The following is a 20,526-nucleotide window of genomic DNA, read 5'->3' as shown; positions in this document are numbered from 1 at the left end:
ACCAGAGTCTCCACCGGACTGTGGGCGAGAGTATCAGGAATAACCCCAAACTCCGTCTGGAACCTCAAGGGGTCCATAAGTCGCCTGGGGCGGAACCACCTGGTCAGTTCCTCCTCCCTACAGTGGAGGTTTGGCCTCCGAAAGTCAAGCCTCAGTAGGCAATGGTCTGACCACGACAGGGGTATGATCTCACTACCCCTCAGACCAAGATCACAAGTCCACTGCTCCGAGAGGAATACGAGGTCGAGTGTGTGACCCGCTGAATGAGTTGGGCCCCGATACTAATAATACTCTTAATCTAAACACTTTGTATGAAATCATACAATATATTGATATAGGAAAATATTCATACTTGAGGGTAGAGATGGTGCTCTCTGAGCTCTGTTGTTTTCTTGCAGATGTTTCATTGCCCAAACTAAATAACATCATCAGTGCTAGTAGGGAGTTGAGTTTGCTCTCAGTTCATATTCCAGTGACTTGCCTTGTCAGTATTGGTGGGAGTGGTCTTGGTGTTTCTTTGTTGGGCTGTTTACTCTTAGTTTGTTTTGCGGTTATTTGATTGGGATATTGTGTAGTTTTTGATTCAGCGGCAAGATGGACTAGAGGTCTCCACATGAGCAATCTGACCAGTAAAAAGTTCAGCTTCATTCAGTCACCCTGACTCCATCCCGAAACAAGGAATTACAGGGTCATAAAAGTTTACTTCTTGATTATTAGTATGATGTTAATCTTGATTTTAATCTATGTTCATCTGAGTGTTGATTGCTGGTGGGGAGCTATTTTGAGCTTTTTGTTCATTTGGCTTGTTAAGTTAGGCACTTTCTGATGAAGTTGCATGAATATCCATTTTGTTGGAAGATGTTGTATAGACGTTGTTTCCTTTTTCTGCTGTTCTGGGTGGCTGCAGTATGTTTATGCTTGAGAATTGGCTATTCAACCCAATATAGCACAACCAACACAAGCCATAAAAAGGATAACATTGTCATATGTCAATATCATCTCAGAAACTACTAACAGACAATTACTACCACATGGCATCAGCGCAACAAACAAACTTACTAAAACTCTCCAAAACATCCTATATGATCCAGAAGATCGAGCAGCCCCAGAAGAAAAAACAAGAGTCATATACAACCTATAGTGTAAAGATTGCAAAGCTACTATGTAGGACAAACAGGCATAGGACTAAGCAGAATGTATCTATCATTATCCAGACATGATGAAATTTCACAATATATGGACAGACTTATCCATAGTTTCAACTGGAAAATTGTGACCGTCCTACACCAAGCCAGGCCCAAAAACGCTAGATAATTCTTGTAAACATGGCATTTTCCTGTAGTTTCAGCGGGAGGGGCTGCCGCTGGGTTTAGTCACAGCCTGATTGGTCCAGAGACTGAGGGATTTTTCTTAAGTATCCTCTTTTCCCTCTAGGATCCCAGTTTCCCTCAGTCTTTGGTCCAAGCACTAGCTGTGGCTCCAGTGCGGTACTTATTGAGATTTATAATTCTTAATTCGGTTGATTGGATATTCTAAAATGTATTATACAAAAAGAAAGACTCAGACTGCTGACCAAGGAGACTGTCTTCAGCCTCATGAGGGTAATGAGGGTCCTGGCTTCCTACCCTGGGCCAGATAAGGGGCTTGTCCGATTCCTGGGTGTGCAGGGGTGGCAGGCTATTTTCTAAGGCAGTGACCTGCATCAGGGCCGCTAATCGAGGGCCGCAGACGTCTTCTCCTCGGGTCCACTGCCAATATCGCGGCCATTAATCAAGACCGGTAGACCTTCTCCTCCGCCCAGCACCTGCAGCACGTCCGTGCATCGAGGCTGGCAGGCTTGCCGCAGTCAATCCATGTACAGGCCACGTGAGTGAGGCATGGCCTCCACAGTCCCTGAATCCGTGCAGGCTGAAGGAGAAATGGCAGAGGAAGGCCAAGGCAGACTCAGGCCTGGGGCAGTGGCCTCCAGGCCTGTGGCTGACCAGCGCCCTTCCAGAGCAGCTGCTAGGGATGAGTCAAGGAGACACAAGGCCTTGGAAAAGCAGGTGGCTAGGGCAGAGAGGCTAGCGCAGGCGGTTAGGCCTGAATCCCCTTGCAGATCCAGATCCCCAATAGGGTTCAGCTCTCACCATTCTGGTTCGCCCCCCAGGGATTTCAGCCCTTCTTCCATTCTATTTCACCTGCAAGACCTCGCAGACAGGTGGCTTCTCCTTCACCTCCCATATCCCCTAGATCATATAGGGAGGGGGGAGAGGATCCAGGAGAAGGAGGATCTCAGGACTACCTGCCAGCTTGCCCCCCGGGGACCCTCTTCCCGGGGCCCATCCGAGGAAGATTTGGAGGATCTGGATCCACCGCTATAGCTAAGGGCATCGCCTCGGACCTGTCCTAAAGGGAAGGGCCCTCCCAAAGGGTAGCAAGGCCTCACTCTGCCCCCAGATACAGATCTCCGTCTTCCACCAGGGGGCAGGATCCACCTCAGCCCCCTTTGGTAGTCAGTGAGGGTTCTATCTTAGGAGAGGTGGCCCATCCAGACCTGGGGTTCTCGGAAGATGAGGACTCAGTTCCTCCTGATCCTCCGGCATTTTCAGGTCTCATTCTTCCCCCGGCCTTCAAATCTCTTCTGCATAAGGCCAAAAAGACTACTCAGATTGGTATGGGGGCCCCTCCAGTGTCCCAACACAGGGGTTCCAACCTAGCCATGTTTATAATCCCAATACAGATAAGGAGGAAGTTCCAGCCCCCCCTCTTTTCTTAGAAGTGGTCAAGAATTAGTGGTCTCGACCTTGTTCTTTACCCAACCTTGGGAGTAATGATAGGCGCTTCTACAACATGGAGCAGGCCTTCCCCCAGGTCCTACAATTGCCTACAATAAATGCCCCCGTTCATCGTCCTTGCTAATGCTTCCACCGTAGTCTCAGGTGATGTGGCCGACAAGCTAAAGCCCGAGGACAAGCATGTGGAACTTACCCTCCGTAAGAATTTCAATGCTTCAGTCTGGGCCATTAAATCATCTGCAGCAGCTTCCTACTTCAATCGCACGGTGGTCATGTGGCTGCGGCAATCTTCATCAAGACGTCACCAAGATCATCTCAGCCACCCTGTTCTCCACAGACGCCACCCTAGATTCCATAAAATTCCCTTCTAGGGCTTTGTCCACCTCTGTGGGACACTGTAACATCGAGGCGCCTCTTGTGGCTCCACAATTGGCAAATGGACAACAAGTCCAAATGGAATCTGGCAGCAGCCCCCTTCACCGGTCCCAACCTCTTCGGGGCTTTCCTTGACCCAATCCTTGTGGAGAACAAGGATAAGAAGAAGGTCCTTCCTTCTAACATTTTCATCCATCTTTCTACCGTAGACCTTCTTTCAGGCCCCCTTTCTAGGACTATCGCCAGCAGCGGTATGCCCCCTACAGATATGACAGGCAGGGTCAGCGCCCTTTCTATCAGGATAGGGATAGATATCAAGGTCAATCCAAGCGGCCCTTTCACGGAGGGGGCAGCCACCCCTTCCACAGAGGGAAATGACTCCAATCCGAGTCAACCCATAGGCAGCCGCCTTGCATTCTTCGCGGATCAGTGGGACCAGATAACATGGGATGCATGGGTCACGTCAACAGTCAGGGATGGCCTCCGCCTGGAATTTCTCTCCCTTCCCCCGATGCTATTCAGGACCTTTCCACCGTCCAGGGATCCAGAACGGCGACGCCTAATGCTCCTAGCAATCCAACACCTGCTGGACATTCGGGCTGTCGAATCGGTCCCACTGGAAGAGCACGGGGTGGTCCTGAAGAACTCTAGGGGATGGAGGAGGATCCTGAACCTGAAGCGCCTGAATTCTTACCTAGTCTACCGGCACTTCAAAATGTCCTCCCTCAAGTCCATTCTCCTGGGGATCCGATGGGGTGACTTCCTGGCCTCAATACACTTGACAGAGGCATGTCTGCATATTCCAAGTCGGCCAGCCCATCACAGATTCCTCTGCTTCTTCCACAGGAGACGCCACTTTCAATACAGGTCACTCCCATTCGGTCTGGCTTCTTCCCTCCGCACGTTCACGAAGGTCCTGGCGGCATTGGCAGCTCACCTGCGATCCCTCCCGGTGAGACTCTATTGCTACCTCGACAACGTGCTCGTCCTGGCCCAATCCTGAGCACAGGCAATTTGCAACCTGAACCTATCCATATGAACTCTACAGTCTCTGGGGTTTTCCATCAACTTCCCCAAGAACCATCTCTCTCCCTCGATGAGAATTCTCCATCTGGGAACAGTGATAGATTCGAGAATGGGACTAGTTCGTCTTTCCCCAGAACGCTTGACAAGCCTTCAAGCCATGGCACAACACATCCATGCAAGTCGGTCAGTTTCCATCCTGACCTTGGTCCGCTTGCTGGGCAAGATGGTGTTGTGCATAGGGATTGTTCTATGGGCCCGCCTCCACTCTTGGACTCTCCAGTGGGTGCTCATCCCCTTCCAATGTCAAAGCACGAGCAATTCTCCATGTTCGGTCCCCCTGTCACCGGGGCTTCACTGGTCCCTGAAGTGGTGGCTGTCCCCGGCCTTGAGCTGCGGATCCGAGTTTTGGGAGCCGGATCGCATCTCCATTACGACAGAGGTGAGCCTTTTCATCTTGGGGGCCCTTGATGGAATCCAGACTGGCGCAGGGTTGCTGGTCACGATACGACCTGTGCCACAATATAAACTGGCTGGAGCTGAAGGCAGCTTGCCTGGCTCTACTTAATTTTTGAGACTCGACAGCCAACCATCACGTGCTCCTCCTGATGGGCAATGTTGCTGCAAAAGCCCACATAAATCGTCAGGGGGGACCCATTCCAAGATCCTATGACTGGAAGCCCAGAAGCTCGGGCTCTGGGCGGACAGGAACCTGGCGTCAATAATATCAGAACACATCTTGGGCATAGTCAACCATCAGGCCGACTGGCTGAGTCAGGCAACGGTCGACCATGGCGAGTGGCAGCTGATTCCAGAACTCTTCTACAGAATATGCCTATGCTTCGGCAACCTGTTGGTTGACTTGTTCGCCAGCCCGACCAATGCCCAGCTGCCCCATTTCTTCTCCCGCTTCCCAGCATGCAACACAGAAGGAACAGATACCCTTAGAAGCCCATGGCCCCCGGGCCTCCTTTATACCTTTCCCCCCTCCTCTAATCCAGGAGACCCTGAGGAAAATAGTGATAGAGAGAACACACATCATCCTGGTGGCTCCATACCGGCCGAGGCAGCCTTGGTTCGCGGACCTAGTCCAGCTGTCCATATCCCCCTCCCTGGAGGATCCCCCAGGAGGAGATTGCCCTGTGCCAGGGGGTCCTGGTCCACCCAGAGCCCCAGTGGCTCCAACTGACCGCCTGGCACTTGAGTGGTGCCTTCTAAGGGATGCCAATCTGTCCTCCAAAGTCATCTCTACCATTGAGGCCGTCAGACGACCATCTACCACATGGATTTATAATTCGACGTGGTCGATGTTTGCCTCCTGGTGTGAAAGATTCCACCTATATCCGACCAATGCCTCGGTCACCCAGGTCCTTGAGTTTCTGCAACACGGCCTAGATCGGAGTCCCTCCCATTAACAACTTGCAGAGACAGGTGGCTGCCCCCTCCTCAGTCCTGGCAGGGGAGGGCCGTTTATCCCTAGCCCAGTCCCCTCTGGTCAAACAGTTTCTAAAAGGAGCAGTGAACCTGTGCCCGCACCCCAGTGCACAGGTTTCCAGCGTGGGATCTCTCCCTAGTACTGAGGGCTCTCACGGGACTCCCCCTTCGAACCATTAAGAATGGTACACCTCAGGTACCTAACTCTAAAGGTGACCTTCCTCATTGCCGTTACCTCGGCTAGATGGAAATCCGAGTTGGGCTTCTTGTCGTCCAAAGATGAGTTGTGCCAATTCCACCAAGACAAGGTCGTTCTGTGACTCGACCCGACCTTTCTCCCAAAGGTCCAATCCCTGTTCCATAGATCACAGGAGGTCATTCTCCATAACATCTGTCCCTCTCCCTCCCATGAGAGGGAAATCCCTTGGCACAGACTAGGTGTCCGCCGCGCCTTGCGCATTTATCTCACATCCCCTATTAGGTGTTCGGAGGCTCTGTTTCTGTCCTTCCAGCCCAGTACCGTGGGTGCCAGGGTCTCTTCAACTACCATAGACAGGTGGTTATGACAGACCATCCTGGTGGCCTACGAAGCCTTAGATCAGGTTGCACCGCAGGGAATTACAGCCCACTCCACTAAGAGTGCAGCTACCACGGCTGCATGGGCCACCAGGGCTCCTCTAGAGGACATCTGTAGGGCGGCCACTTGGGCCTCTCCAACTCCCTTTATCCGACACTATCATTTAGATCGTTTCGCTTCAGCGGACATAGCCTTCGGCCGTCGGTTGCTCCAACAGGTAGCGACCTCCCTTCCCCTGGAGTCAACATCCCTCCCTGGGACTTAGCTTGGGTATGTCCCAGCTGTAGCCCCTCCCGCCGAAACTACAGGAAAAATAACGGTCCTTACCTGAACGTTTCTTTTCTGTAGTAAGGCGGGAGGGGCTAAATTCCACCCATGCCATTGGTCAGCCGGGTTCGGGACGGTCGGGGGTCTTTGTGTGTGTGTACATTGGCTTTCCTTACATACTACTCGCAGCTTTTTCCATTCGACCTCATGAAACTGGGAGCCTAGAGGGAAAGGAGGATACTTAAGAAAAATCCCTCAGTCTCTAGACCAATCAGGCTGTGACTAAACCTAGCTGTAGCCCCTCCCGCCTTACTACAGAAAAGAAACGTTCAGGTAAGGACCAATGTTCTTTCTGACAAATTGGCCATTAAGAGACATAGATATGAACAACATCTATGTACTCTGCAAGGAAGACAATCAACAAACCAAAAAGGGAACAAAAAGGCCAAAATACCTCTCCACCAGCAATCAACACCCACATGAACACAGATTAACACCAAGTTTAACATCAGACAACAATCAAGAACTAAACAATACTTCAATCAAGGAATGTCAAACAAGATAACAGTAAACCAATCAAAGAACTTCTAAGACCACTCCCTACTAACACTGATGATGTTACCTAGTTTGGGTAATGAAATATCTGTAAAAAAACCAACCAAGATCAGAGAGCATCAAGGACCCTTCATCATACAGTGTTAGAAGCCATGGCATATCTTATTTAAAAATCCATACATACTTCATAACTAAGTTCTAATCAAAGCATATTATATCTTATTGCAATGTTTGAACCTAGCTTTGAAAAAGGAAACTGAAATCCTTAAAATATTTTAATTTATATTAATTTCATGTTTACTTTATTTCCTAAAGTCACAATTTATTGGAAACAAATTAGTTTGATGTTTTTCAGTAAAAATAACTGGTTAGGGTAGGAAAGTAGAGATTATTCTGATATTAAGTATTCTTTTTGTCATTTCCATTTTAGGGAAAAGCTTATCGTAACCAGCAGCTTGTACTCCTCCAAGAACATCTAGAAAAATATTACAGAAACCGTAGTCGCAAGTGGATTGTATTGTTTCCAGAAGGTGGTTTTCTTAGAAAAAGAAGAGAAACCAGTCAGGCATTTGCCAAGAAAAACAATTTGCCATTTCTTACACATGTCACACTGCCAAGACTGGGAGCCACACAAGTTATACTGAAAAATCTGGTAGCTCAGCAAGCAAATGGAACTTTGGCGGGTGAAAAGGTTCTTTTATCAGGTATGGAACATTTTGAATATTTATGAAACAGCTGGTATCTGATCAGAATCTTAAAAGTAATCTGAGGTTTTATTCTGTACTATATTGCATGCATAATTTGTTACACAACAATTTGCCTAAATTAGCATTGGGGTGTCGTGTAAATTCAACATTTACCCAAAGCTGTGCAACACTATTAAGCTACCAAATAATTCCTTTTTAAAATTCATTCTAATTTTCTTTGCTGCTTTGACCTCTAAAGTCTTGAGTAGCTCCTAAGGTATTTCAGGAAAGCTTTCTGACAGGCGAATGTTAGCCTCAAATCAGAAAATCAACTCCAGAGGAAGGCTAAAACTATCTTTACTGAGATTGGCAATATTAACAGAATCTTGCAAGACTGATTCCACTGTACCTCCTCCTCCTCTTATACTTCAGCAAATTAGGAGGCATCTCCCTGAGCTACTTCCAAATGATATTGCCTTACTCTGGACTTGAAAAGTATTTTGGCTTCTTTTGCCTAGGTAATGATTCTTGCATATTTCCATCAAGATCATCTTTATACCAAATAACCTTACATGGGGATTTAGAATCTGAATAGTATCTTCAACCAAACGTATAAAGGCTGTTCTACATGTAGTTCTCTTCAGGGACCATCCTTGGCATCTGCCACATGGTTAGTGGTTCCCTGTGCGGTTTCCTTGGGTGGAAGATTACTCTCAGTTTTTCTGAGGAGTGGAGTGAATGGAGGAAGGTAACAGATGGAAGGATTTGTTTTCTGGAGGTTAATAGATCCAATTTTAAGGCAGCTGGTCTTTGCTGACAATTTCGCTTCTGATCTCAGGCTGTTGCAATTTCATGGGGTCTTAGAGAGCGAGACTTTTCCCATCAGGGACGATGGCTGCCCAAATAGCTTTAGAGACCACACCCAAAAGTATCTCATGCAAATGCTGGCATTGCTTCTTTGGTTTTTCCTTCTGTTATCAGATACCAGAAGATCGGTATATTTTCACATAGGCCACCATAAAAATAATTTTCCATTTTGATCAGATTTAATCAGTTTCGGAGCTTATATTCATCTAGAACTAACGACATCTACACTGGTTCAATGGCAAACTTGCAGAACACAAACAGTATTCAGACCACCTTAGTCTCACATGCAGAGTCAAAGCTGCCTGGAATAGGTTTATAACATTGCTTGCTGCATCTTCCATGATTAAAGTACTGTAGGAAGAAAGGGATCCAGACAATGATAACCTCAATCCCATATACTGGTTTTCATTCAAGCAAGCCTCAACTGGACTTATGATAACCAGGGCCCAACACATCGAACTATCAAGTCTCAGTTCTGGGATCAGTTTTTGATGTTCACACATTTCTATGGACCCCTTTATGATTCTTATTGTAGACTGTCACGAAAATAATACTTGTCAGTGTCTTAGGAATGAAATTTGCCACAAAATACAAGTAGTCCTTGAGTTATGACTGTAATTGATCCTGACAATTACAGCCATAAATTATGATGGTCATAAAGCAGATCACCATGGAACTAGACCGGATTTTACAGTCTTTTTTGTAGCACTCGCTATGCAAATGTCACAGTCATTAAGCAAAGTTGTGGTTGTTAAAGTTTATTATGGGCTGGTTTGTGCCAGACATCGGAAAAGTATACACAAACCCCCATAAATTGCAATGATATGGTCATGGTGCGCTGTAAATGTGGCCAGTTGCTGAGTGCCCAAAATGCAATCACATGACCATGGGGAGGGGGTGACTTTGGAATTATGAAACTGTGTCGAAAGTAGCTTTTGGGGGCCTATTATAACATCGAATAGTTGCTATGTGACTGGTTGTAAGTCAAGATCTACCTGTACCTATATGCATTAATAAACAATATATACAGTATATTCTAACATAGAACTAATAATACATTGCTTAATTTTTAAAAACTAAACCAGATCCATGTGTTTTGAATTTGTTGAAAAACAATCCATTGGCATTGCTTTTAACTGCAATAGTCCTATAGAAACAACAAGCACACAACCGAGTGAAATTGCACCTTTAGTTAGACCAAATACTATTTTCATATGAAGCAGGCTACTTTTAGTGGAAAGTTACACAATAATAATTATGTAAAGATCTAACCAATTTACCCTTTCAATTAGTTTAACAACTTTCTAGACTTGGCTATCTATTTATTTTGCCATTTTTGGAAATGGCTTCTGTGGACCTCATATATTATGATACTACAAGTCTTCTCATTTGTTGCTTTTCTACTCATAATACTTCTGTAGATTTCTAATTTTATTTATTTATTTGATTTCTTCAGCCATCCATTTCAGCACATGATTTTAGTTGGTGTACATCATAAAAACCTAAAACAATTATAACTGTAACAAATAAATATGTATTATATTAAATGCAATATTAAACTGTGGGAGTTTAATTGAATTATACACTTCATTACATGTATATAAATTATTATGTAAGTGAATTTAATAGGTGGTTGCAAAATCCACTTATTTTTCTGTATTCCAAAGCCTCTATGATAAACAGTTGATAATGATGATATTCAGATATATAGGTAGTCCTCATCTTAATGAACTACAATTGAGCCCAAAATTTATGTTGCTGAGAAATTTGTTAAGTGAGTTTTGCCCCATTTTACGACTTTTGCCATATTTGTTAGTGAATCACTGCGGTTCTTAAATTAGTAATACGGTTGTTAAGTGAATCTGGCTTCCCCATTGACTTTGCTTATCAGAAGGTCACAAAAGGGGATCACGTGACCCAGTGGCACTGCGACCGTCATAAATGTGAGTCAGTTGTCAACCATCTGGGTGTAATTCCCATGACCCTGGGGATGCTGCAACGATTGTAAGTGTGAAAGATGGTTATAAGTCCCTTTTTTCAGTGCCTCTGTAGCTTCAAACAGTCACTAAATGAACTGTTGTAAATCGAGGACTACCTGTATTGTTTAATTCTCTTTCCCACTCCCAAAGATTGCATGTTTGCATTCATTTTCTATTTTGTTGCTACATATGCATACGCTGTGACTAAGTATACTTGAACTGTAATTTAGCATTGCAAATTTTTTTCTTCTGTTCTTTTTTTTTTTTTAGCTTGGTACTGTGAGGATTTGCATTCACATTGAGTGAAAGCAACTGTGCTTCATGGTGTATTCATATGAAATATTAAGGCAAACTATTGTTCTTGGCAGCAGCCTCTGACTGCAAGAAGCCATGAGAGAGAAATGACCTGTTCAGAGAAATAGATACATGCATACTGCACTCTGCAGGGTTTCATTCAAATCTCTATAGACTAATTTGGTTGCTTTCAGAGGAAGCAAGAACTTGGAGAATTCTCAAGAGGAGCAATTCTGAAAACCATAAAAGTCTTATTAGGAGCAGTCTCTGAACTAGATACAAATTTGTATTATCTTCAAGTAACAAAACCGAGAGCCTTTTAAACATTTTAGCCCCTTCATTTATAGTTTTTCTTGAGGAGCATCTAAATATAAGTGATTATGTTTTTCCTTTTTCTTGAAATGTCATTAGACGATTCAGAACTATAGGTCCTTTATGGGCTGGGATTGCAGCTGAAACCTATCATAACTGCTAAAGAGAAAACTTAGTTTCTAGTATCATCAGAATTGGTTATCTCTTGCACCCCCACCCCCACCATTATCATGTATTTCAAGAGTCAAAGAAATCTTCTACAAGATTGGGCAACCAGCCCACATTTAGGGCCATTTGCAATGCCCAGCACTCATATCACTTTGATTTACAATATTTTTTGCTGGAAAACAGTGTTTACTTCCGATTTCTTGCAAAGTGGGAATGCATATATGATTGCATCATTTGCTTAACCACAGCAAAAATGGTCACAAAATCAAGTGCAGTCACATGGTGACCTGCTTAATGACACTCTTGATTTCCAGGCTCAATTACAGTTGTAAGTCAAAGACTGCCTCTATTATGGAAGCAACAGCAGTTGTAGCAATCTTGCCCAGCCTGTTCTTTGTCCTGTTTTTGAAAGCCCACAAATGTGCTTTAATTATAGTTTCATATAACATGAATACTTGGATGAATACCAAATACGAATACTAAAAGTACAAGTATAGATTAGAAAAAAACTAGCTTAAAAACAGTAACTGTGAGAAGGACCCTTAGAATCCTAGTGGACAGTCATTTAAACATGAGCCAGCAGTATGTAGCAGCAACCCAAAAAAATAATACACATTACCACATTACAAAAAAGTTGTTGAGATTTGGGAAAAGTACAAAGAAGAGCAACTAAGATCATTAAGGGCCTGGAGACAAAAATATATGAAGAAAGGTTGTAGGAATTGGGTATGGCCAGTCCAGAGAAAAGAAGGACTAGGAGTGATTTGATAGCAATATTCCAGTATTTGAAGGGCTGCCACAATAAAGAGGGGTCAAATTATTTTCCAAAGCACCAGAAGACAAGACAAGAAACAATGAATGGAAACTAATCAAGGACAGAAGCAACCTGAAATTAAGGAGAAACTTCCTAACATTGAGGACAATTAACCAGTGAAACAGCTTGCCTTCAGAAGTTGTAGGTGCTTCATCACTTGAGGTTTTTAAGAAAAGACTGAACAGCCACCTATCTGAAATGGTATAGAGTCTCCTGCTTGAGCAGAGGGTTGGTCCCTTCCAGCTCTATTCTGATTGAAATCATTTGTGTCTATAGCTTTTTGAATAGATATAGCCAGTACTGTGCTCTTTCCTGAAACTCTAATTAATCTCTGGATTTTATCTGCCATATTTATTGAAGTATCTGTATGGAAAATGTTAGGAAAGATGCTTGCAATGTGGGCAATATTTTCAGACTATTATCATTACCATGTTTAATAATAGTTAAACAATATTATACCCTCACATTTATTTATTTATTTATTTATTTATTAGACTTATATACCGCTTTATAGGGCTTTCAGCCCTCTCTAAGCGGTTTACATTTTTTTTTTAGCAAATTGAGTCAGCAACTTGCCCCCACAGTCCGGGTCCTCATTTCACCCATCTCGGAAGGATGGAAGGCTGAGTCGACCTTGAGCCGGTGAGATTTGAACCGCTGAACTGCAGATCACAGTCAGCTAAAGTGGCCTGCAGTACTGCACCCTAACCACTGCGCCACCTTGGCTCTTCAGCACATCTTACTGTGCTGTCTCATCATAGCAGGGCAGGAAGCTATTCCTGAAAAGAATAAGTGAAAAATTTTAGGCGTTTAAACCAAGATAATGTTATTCTAGTTGTCCAGCTAAAGCAAACAGGAAGCTATATCAAGAAGCAGCAACATAAGAAGATGCTGGGGTTGGATTATTACTCTGATGACAACAGCAAAGACATAATTTCATATTATGTGGGTGAAGGCATATGGTAAGCCACTGCTGTATTTTAATAAAATCACAGAGACAAGTTAAAGTGACTGATGATTTAGTACTGGCTACTGGGTCTCTCATGCTGATGGCATTCAACATGCTTCTGAGGAATTGCTGAGGATCTTTCAGAGTACTAATAGTTTTTAGGATGTGGCTAGATGAAAACCTTCTGGATGTCTAGTTGAAGATATTACTATGCAGGAAAAGAAAATCCAAATGCAAGCACAGTTTTATAATGGGAACCAAGATGAACATATTGTTTAGTGATCAGGTTATGAAAAACAAAAGAAATTGTGTTGCTTTCATAACAAAGAAAGTGCTTAGAAACAGAACATTCAGTGGTGACCAGATAAAATCAATTAGATTTTGCAGACAACGCTTTCAATATGAAGATTATCTACTAGTGATGCAGAAGAAAAAGATGTTGCTTAGTTTTATGGTCAAACTAATTTTTTAAATGTTTTTTTAATAGTTTTATGTTGCTTATGATTGGAAACTGGTATATCAACGTTGGAAATTGTAGGAAGGAAAATGTAGTTGGACTACATGGCCTAGGAAATAGAAAGAAGGCAGGAGAAAGCCATTCTTTTCTGTCGTCTAATCAGTTCTTCAAAACAATTAAAATGATGCCTACATCACCAGCGTACACATAAATCAAATTAACTATATCACAAACTGTTTTATGCAGGTTCCAAATTTAGCTAAAACCAGCCCATTTCTATACTACCCCACTGATCATATACCTAGCATTTTCAAGGAGAACTTAATAAATTGCTTTGAAGTCCTAAACCTCATTGCTAGGAAGCCAAAGGAACTGCGGAATGAAATAAAGAAGTTGTTAAGGATGAGTGTGAAAAGAAACTTGTAAACGACCAAGAAACAGAAGAAAGCAACCTAAATGCTAAAACAAATGGTGGAAATTGACAAGAGAAGCTGGAGCAAATCAAATCAAAGCTGGCTTGATGGCAAATCAAAAAGGAGCATGTAACTTGGTTTTGGCACTTGCAATTTGGCATTATCTCGAACTTTTACCACAGATAATAATAGTAGTCCACTTCTGAATATCCTTCCTCATAATATTTCCTAATATTAATTTTTATTTAGTTAACTTTTGTAATTTTGTAAAGTTTCTAAAATAGTTTTAATACTTACATTAGAGTAGGTATAACCCTGTGAGAATTTTTAATGCATTTTAATTAATTTCTGCACAAATCCCATAATGTCTGTCTCCTCCTAATTTATTGTTCAGCTGCTACCCACTGCCAACATTTTGAAATGTGTACAGCCGAGCCAGTCTCTCAGAGAGTTCAGTATTGGCTTTTGTATTGAATAGGCATTTGGTCATTGGGCACTGCAAGAATAGAGGCTTTCAGAAAATCAGTAACAGTTCCAATTTTGATAAATGAGATTAATAGATCTATTCTGAACTATAACAATACATGATTTTGTAGCTATTGTTAAGGCATTAAATCAGTTGTATTAACATGCTTTATCCTCCCATATGCATCGGACTGTATCTAAATGGTACAATACTAGTGTAGTGAAATAACTATACTCATGTTATGACAAGAATATTCATGAAAAATTCAATTTGAGGAATGTTTATAGCCCCGCTTCTTTGCTCTCCAAGGACTTGACACATCACATCATAGCAAACCTGTATACAATGCTTTATTGCAACACATACCTTCCCCAACAACAGGCTCTGGGTCAACAACAGGTTCTGGGTCAACTCCACCCTTCTAGGACTTGCAAGGTGATGTAGGTAAAAGGTAAAGGTTTCTGTCTAATTACCATATAGGTGATAATGAAAATGCTGATTTAAGTGGAATGTAGATTACAATATTATAGTTATTAAGAAATGTATCACTTACATTAATCACCTTTGTGCTAAACAGTTATTAAACATAAGGGTTCTCTGTGTCAAAGGCATATTTACTAAAGGACCATGCATATTAAAGAATAACAAGAATTATCTCGCAAACAGAATTGAGAAAGGAAGTTCTAGTTCTTAGTATCAAACTTCCTATATTCCTGTGTAGAAATTGGATCTGAAAATAAGATTTTAGAGCTAAGCTAGTGATACTAGAAATTGCAAGCACTTTAAAGTTACTTATTGGCCTGGTGTCAGTTCTTTTGCCTGGAAAGAAAACACAAACATACATTTAGCACTTAGCATTTATAGCTTGAGTTAAGTGCTTGGCTTATTAGCCATTCACTTGTTGATAGAACACCAAATAATGGTGTTCTAGTGCTCATGGATTTTTTAAATTAATATTTTAGCCACTATTTTATTATTATTTAAGTTTGATATTAGAACAATTCCATTAACACAGAGTTGCCTTAAGATGGGCAGCAAACAAATTTAATAATATAATGTAATAATAAAAACATAAACTACCATATAATATATTACTTGGCTTATTAAGAAATCAGGACATTTTTTATATCCAGTATTTGATGTATAGTACTGATTAAAATTAGGTATATTTAATCAGTACTATTTAATCTACTATTTAATCAGTATAATCAATATATGTAGGTAGCAGTTGGCAGATTAAGAGAATTCTCCTTTTGTTATCCAAGTTAAGAAATAAACATTTTGAATATATTACGTGGGATTTGGTATATTTTAGGGACGAATTATTAGAATGATAATATTAATGAAATTTTATATTAGAATTACGATACATGTGATTAAAAGTGTTGTTCTCTTGGTTTCTTTCTTCTATAATTTCTTTTTTTAGAAAGTAAATCAAAAGGTCTTCAGTGGCTGATAGATACAACTATTGCATATCCCAAAGCTGAGCCCATAGACATTCAGACATGGATTCTTGGCTACAGGCGGCCAACAATTACTCATGTACATTACAGGTATGAAATGCACTTTCTGTCTTCAATTCATTTTAACAGGCCTGGATTTGAAATTTTCCTAATGGGACATCTCAGAACATACAATTCTGTAGAAATATAAGCAGCTTTAGAGTTAGTGTTTTACTTTTTGAGCATGCAATTTTGCATTTGGAAATGCTGGAAAGTATATTTTAAATCCTGGTTGCTATAAATTACAGTTCCAAGTCTAAATTAGTGAGCTTGAGGGAGAAGCCCCTTATATATGATTAGGCTTTAGCACATGTAATAGTAAACATATTTAAGATATCTGTGATAAGCTTGCAAACACAAAAAGAAAACTTCCTAAGAGTTAAATAAGTATTAAACAAGAATGAAACAAAATAAGACCCCCAAAAAAGTTAAAACCCTGCCTGGAACAGCTCTTTCTGCCACTTTTTCTTGCATATTTAATATTTACTGCAACAGCAACAAAGTTCGTGATGATGGTAAATCAAATCTCCTTAACCGAAATGAACTACCAATAAAAAATATTATTTGTATTTCTAGGTGTGTTTCTTTTTTAATTTTGTCTCTTCTAATTTAAAAATATGGGGAGAATATGGAACAGAGTGAATTTCTTTATTTTCTTTAAATTTGTTTTCAATGCTGCCAGTTTCTGCAACTTACAAAATAGTAATTTAAAAATAGGCTGGTTAGTACTTAACATTAAATAATAGTGTTCTTCTTCCTGATCAGTTGTAAAATATAGGATTACATGTTCCATCACCCTTCTGCCAGTGTTTGGTGTGAAATCCGGTGAAGAACCAAAGCAAATAAAAAGAGCCGAGGTGGCGCAGTGGTTAAATGCAGCACTGCAGGCTACTGCTAGATCAGCAGTTCAGCGGTTCAAATCTCACCGGCTCAGGGTTGACTCAGCCTTCCATCCTTCCGAGGTGGGTAAAATGAGGACCCAGATTGTTGGGGGCAATATGCTGACTCTCTGTAAACCGCTTAGAGAGGGCTGAAAGCCCTATGAAGCGGTATATAAGTCTACTGCTATTGCTATAAAAAAAAGAGGGTTTAGTGCAGTGTTTTTTTAAACCTATTGGTGGACACTCATATTTATATCTTTAAAAGGTGGGAGAGACTAATGCATAAACAACAGATACTAATGTAAGTAGTAGGTGAAGGACCTCAAGTTACTGTAAGCAAATGAGCTCAGGTTACTAAGCAATAAGGTGATAAAATAGGAAGGAAAATATCTCCCATAACCCAAGAGGAGGGGGCATTTTGGGAATGCCAAGTCACCACAAACAACAACAACAACAATCATTGCAATTATATGGGATGAGTGAAAGACTTTGGCCTTATATCTCTATATAGCAACTTGATTTAATTAATTCAACTCATTTAACAACTGTGGGAGTAATGTGAGTTATAGTTCAACAGTTTTGGAGAGTACCAAATTGTGGAAGATTTTCTTAGTGCTACCTATACGAGCTGGAAGGAATCACCGCTTCACTTGAGGCTTCTGTTTCTCTTACTACTTTTTTCCTATGCATCCAGAAGGGTTCTGCTAGCATTTAGTTTCAATTTTGCTTTTATAGTATGCTATGCAGATTCTTATAAAATCAATTAACCCTATTTTAGAACACCATTTCAAGCAACCATGTTTCAACAGTAGGCAGACGCGATAAACAATAGTAAGAAATAAGCTAGGATTCTATAAAATGAAATTAAGTGGTAGAAAAAGCCATTTTCCAGAGTGAGTTTGCAAGATGGTCCAGAGATGGTATTATCACAGCCAATTGGCCTCGAGACTGGGTTGAAGCTGAAGCCACTCCTCTGAGATCCTCTCCTCTTACTCCAGTTTCAATCCAGTCTGGCCAAAGAGAGGTTGTAAATTCTTGACTCCTGATCTGATTCAACTTTTCTGGACCATCCTCAACTCAGCTTGCTTCCTTCTCACAAAGAGACCCTTCTTTCACCTCCCAGTAAGTCCCTGCTGATAGCTGGGACTATTCAAGGGTGAAATCTCAAGGTTTGGAGACTCCGGTGGCTGGGTCGCTGTCCCAGTGGTCATTTTGGCTGGCAACCATGTGGAGCCTTAAGAGGGCAGATCGGCGCCGGTGTGGGCTAAAGGGCTCTGGTTTCCAGCCCAGAAGCCTAAAAGAGTGTGCCTTGCTGCAGCAGCATTAAAAGAGCACAGAAGAGCGTGTGGGTCGCGTGGAAGCCCCAGGAGCGGCAGAGGCGGCTGGGGCGCAGCAGCAGCAGACTCCCTGAGAAGCCGCAGCAACCCTGAAACACATCTCATGTTTTAAAATTCGGAGGGCGCGGCAAAAGGAGGACCTTGCCATTTTAGCTGCGGAGGTGGGGGTGAGGAGCGAATCGCAGGAAGCACGAGGAGTGGTTGTAAGTAGTTGCATGATGGCGGGTAGATCTCCTCCCCCCATGTCTCTTGGGGAGGGGACCTTCACCAGGCAGTGTCCCACTGCCTCTTCCAGGAGGCTTAAAGCCTCGGCTGACACTCACCCTTCCCGTGCCAGCCAAAGAGACGAAGCTAGGAGGCACGGGGCCTTGGTGAGAACTTTCTCCAGGGCAGAGAGGTTGAGGACTCTGCAGGGCAGGATCAGTCTCTTTCCCTCCAGGTCCAGGTCATGCCTAGGGGGCCCTTCCAGGCAGGATTATCCCCCTAGGTCAGCAGATTCCTTGAGGGAGTGCAGGGGTGTGTGTGCCCATCCCCCTCCCCTTTCCATGGAGGATTTTGACAAATAGATAACCAGCCAGGGTTTCTATCCCTAGAGACTCAGCTGGGAGGTAGAGATCCATCCAGGCCAACCCTGGAACCTACTCCCAGCCATAGTCAGGTGCCTGGGGCAGCCAGCTGGGATTCCTTGGATATGGAGGACCTGCCTGTGGGCCTTCAGAACCTCATTGAAAGAGCCATTGCATCTGGTGTGGCTGCAAGCATGTAGCGCCAGGTGCCTCGCTCTGCCTCTCATGGCGAGGTCAAGGTCCCCAGCTCTTCATCAGCCCAGCCACGGGGCCCTTCCCAGGCAGTCTGCCCCCCTAGATCCCAGTCCTTGGCAAGTGAGGGGTCTGTCCTGGGGGACAAAGCGCAGCGTGACCCGGATCTTTCTGAGGATGAGAAGGAACTGGAGCCTGTTCCCTCCTAACTTGTTCCGGTCTCCCCACGCAAGGCGCGTGCCACTGCTCAGCTCGGGGGGGGGGGGGTGAGGGGGCCAAGGAAGGTGAGCCAGCAAGGAAGCCCCAGGGCATGGTCTATTCCAAGCCAAAAGTAGTTAAGGAGGAGATTCCTGCTCCCGACCTATTCCTGGAAGTCGTTAAGAGACAGTGGGAGACCCCTGGGGCCTTCCCCACCCCAGGCAGCAATGACAGACGGTTCTATAACATCAAACCAGATTTCTCCCAAGCATTGCAGATGTCTTTGGTGGATCCGCCGATGGTGGCTTTGGCCATCCCAGCATCGCTGGTACCCAAAGATGTGGCAGACAACCTGAAGGCAGAGGACAGAAAGGCAGAGATGATCCTCAGGAAGACCTTCCAGTCGTCGGCTTGGGTCATTAAGGTGGTGGCTTCCACCTTGTTTTTCAACTATATGGCCATCCTTTGGATGGAGCAGATTCAGGTGCACATTCCACCGAAGGACGTATGCCTACACCAGGACATCAACAAGTTAGTGGCGGTTGCTCAGTTCTCAGCTGATGCTACCTTAAACTCCATGAAGGTTGCTTCCAGGGCTATGGCATCGTCCGTCGGATCACCTCCTGTGGCTCCGTGGCTGGCAGGCAGACAACAAGGCGAAGTGGCAACTAGTGACAGTTGCCTACACGGAGGGTTCCCTCTTTGGGACTTCCCTTGACCCCATCCTGGTGGAGGATAAGAACAAGAAGAAGGCGTTTCCAACATCGACCAAGAAGATGGAGCAGAGGTCCGCGCCCTATTATCGCAGGTCAGCACAGCAACCATAGGAACAGGACACCCACTAGAGCAGGTACCCAGGGGGCAGGGTGGATAGGCCATCTGACAGGGGATTCAGTAGGGACAGACCCCACTTCCAGTCTCAGGGCAAGTGGCCCTTTCGAGGAGGGGGTAGTCACCCCTTCCGCCGGGGCAAGTCAGTCGCCCACGACCCCACCCATTGGCGGCCGCCTAGCTCTGTTCGCAGACGCCTGGGTTGGCTTCGGCCCCCAGGACCTTTACCAAGGTGTTAGCAGTAGCGGCCGCCCATCTGAGGAAGATTCCCATCAGGCTTTTCTGTTACCTGGCTGACATCCTTGTCCAAGGGACATCTCCTGCTCAGATTAGATTAGACCTCCAGCAGGTCATTGACACCCTCCAGGGCTTAGGGTTCTCGATTAATTTTGAGAGTACTCTCTCCCCATCCACCCGAATCCTAACACCTGGGGACGGTGATTGATTCCCGGTTGGGCCAAGTGTTTCTTTCCCCGGATCGCAGGTCCAGCTTGTTGAAGTTAATTAACCAGATCCAGAAGGATTGTTGTGTTCCTGTAGCCCTTCCTTCCAGCTTGCTGGGAAAGTTCATCTCATGCATCAAAGTGGTCCCATGGGCGCGACTAC

General features: G+C 43.7%; 1 protein-coding gene across 2 annotated transcripts in view; it reads left to right on the top strand.

The window, feature by feature from the left end:
- LPGAT1 (lysophosphatidylglycerol acyltransferase 1) overlaps positions 1–20,526 on the top strand; it is a 57,189-nt gene that overhangs the window by 24,905 nt on the left and 11,758 nt on the right. For both annotated transcript variants that reach the window (XM_087717751.1, XM_087717752.1), the window contains exons 6-7: positions 7,439–7,712; positions 15,840–15,966. In XM_087717751.1, the coding sequence (XP_087573877.1) occupies positions 7,439–7,712; positions 15,840–15,966 (401 nt within the window). The remainder of the gene's footprint in view (positions 1–7,438; positions 7,713–15,839; positions 15,967–20,526) is intronic.

This window comes from Thamnophis sirtalis, unplaced genomic scaffold (assembly GCF_051295495.1).
Source record: "Thamnophis sirtalis isolate CommonGarterSnake01/CBP01778 unplaced genomic scaffold, rThaSir2_p1.2 scaffold_6, whole genome shotgun sequence".
Taxonomy (NCBI): domain Eukaryota; kingdom Metazoa; phylum Chordata; class Lepidosauria; order Squamata; family Natricidae; genus Thamnophis; species Thamnophis sirtalis.
Note: the sequence above shows the minus strand (reverse complement) of the source record. Positions and strands in the feature narration are given on the sequence as shown.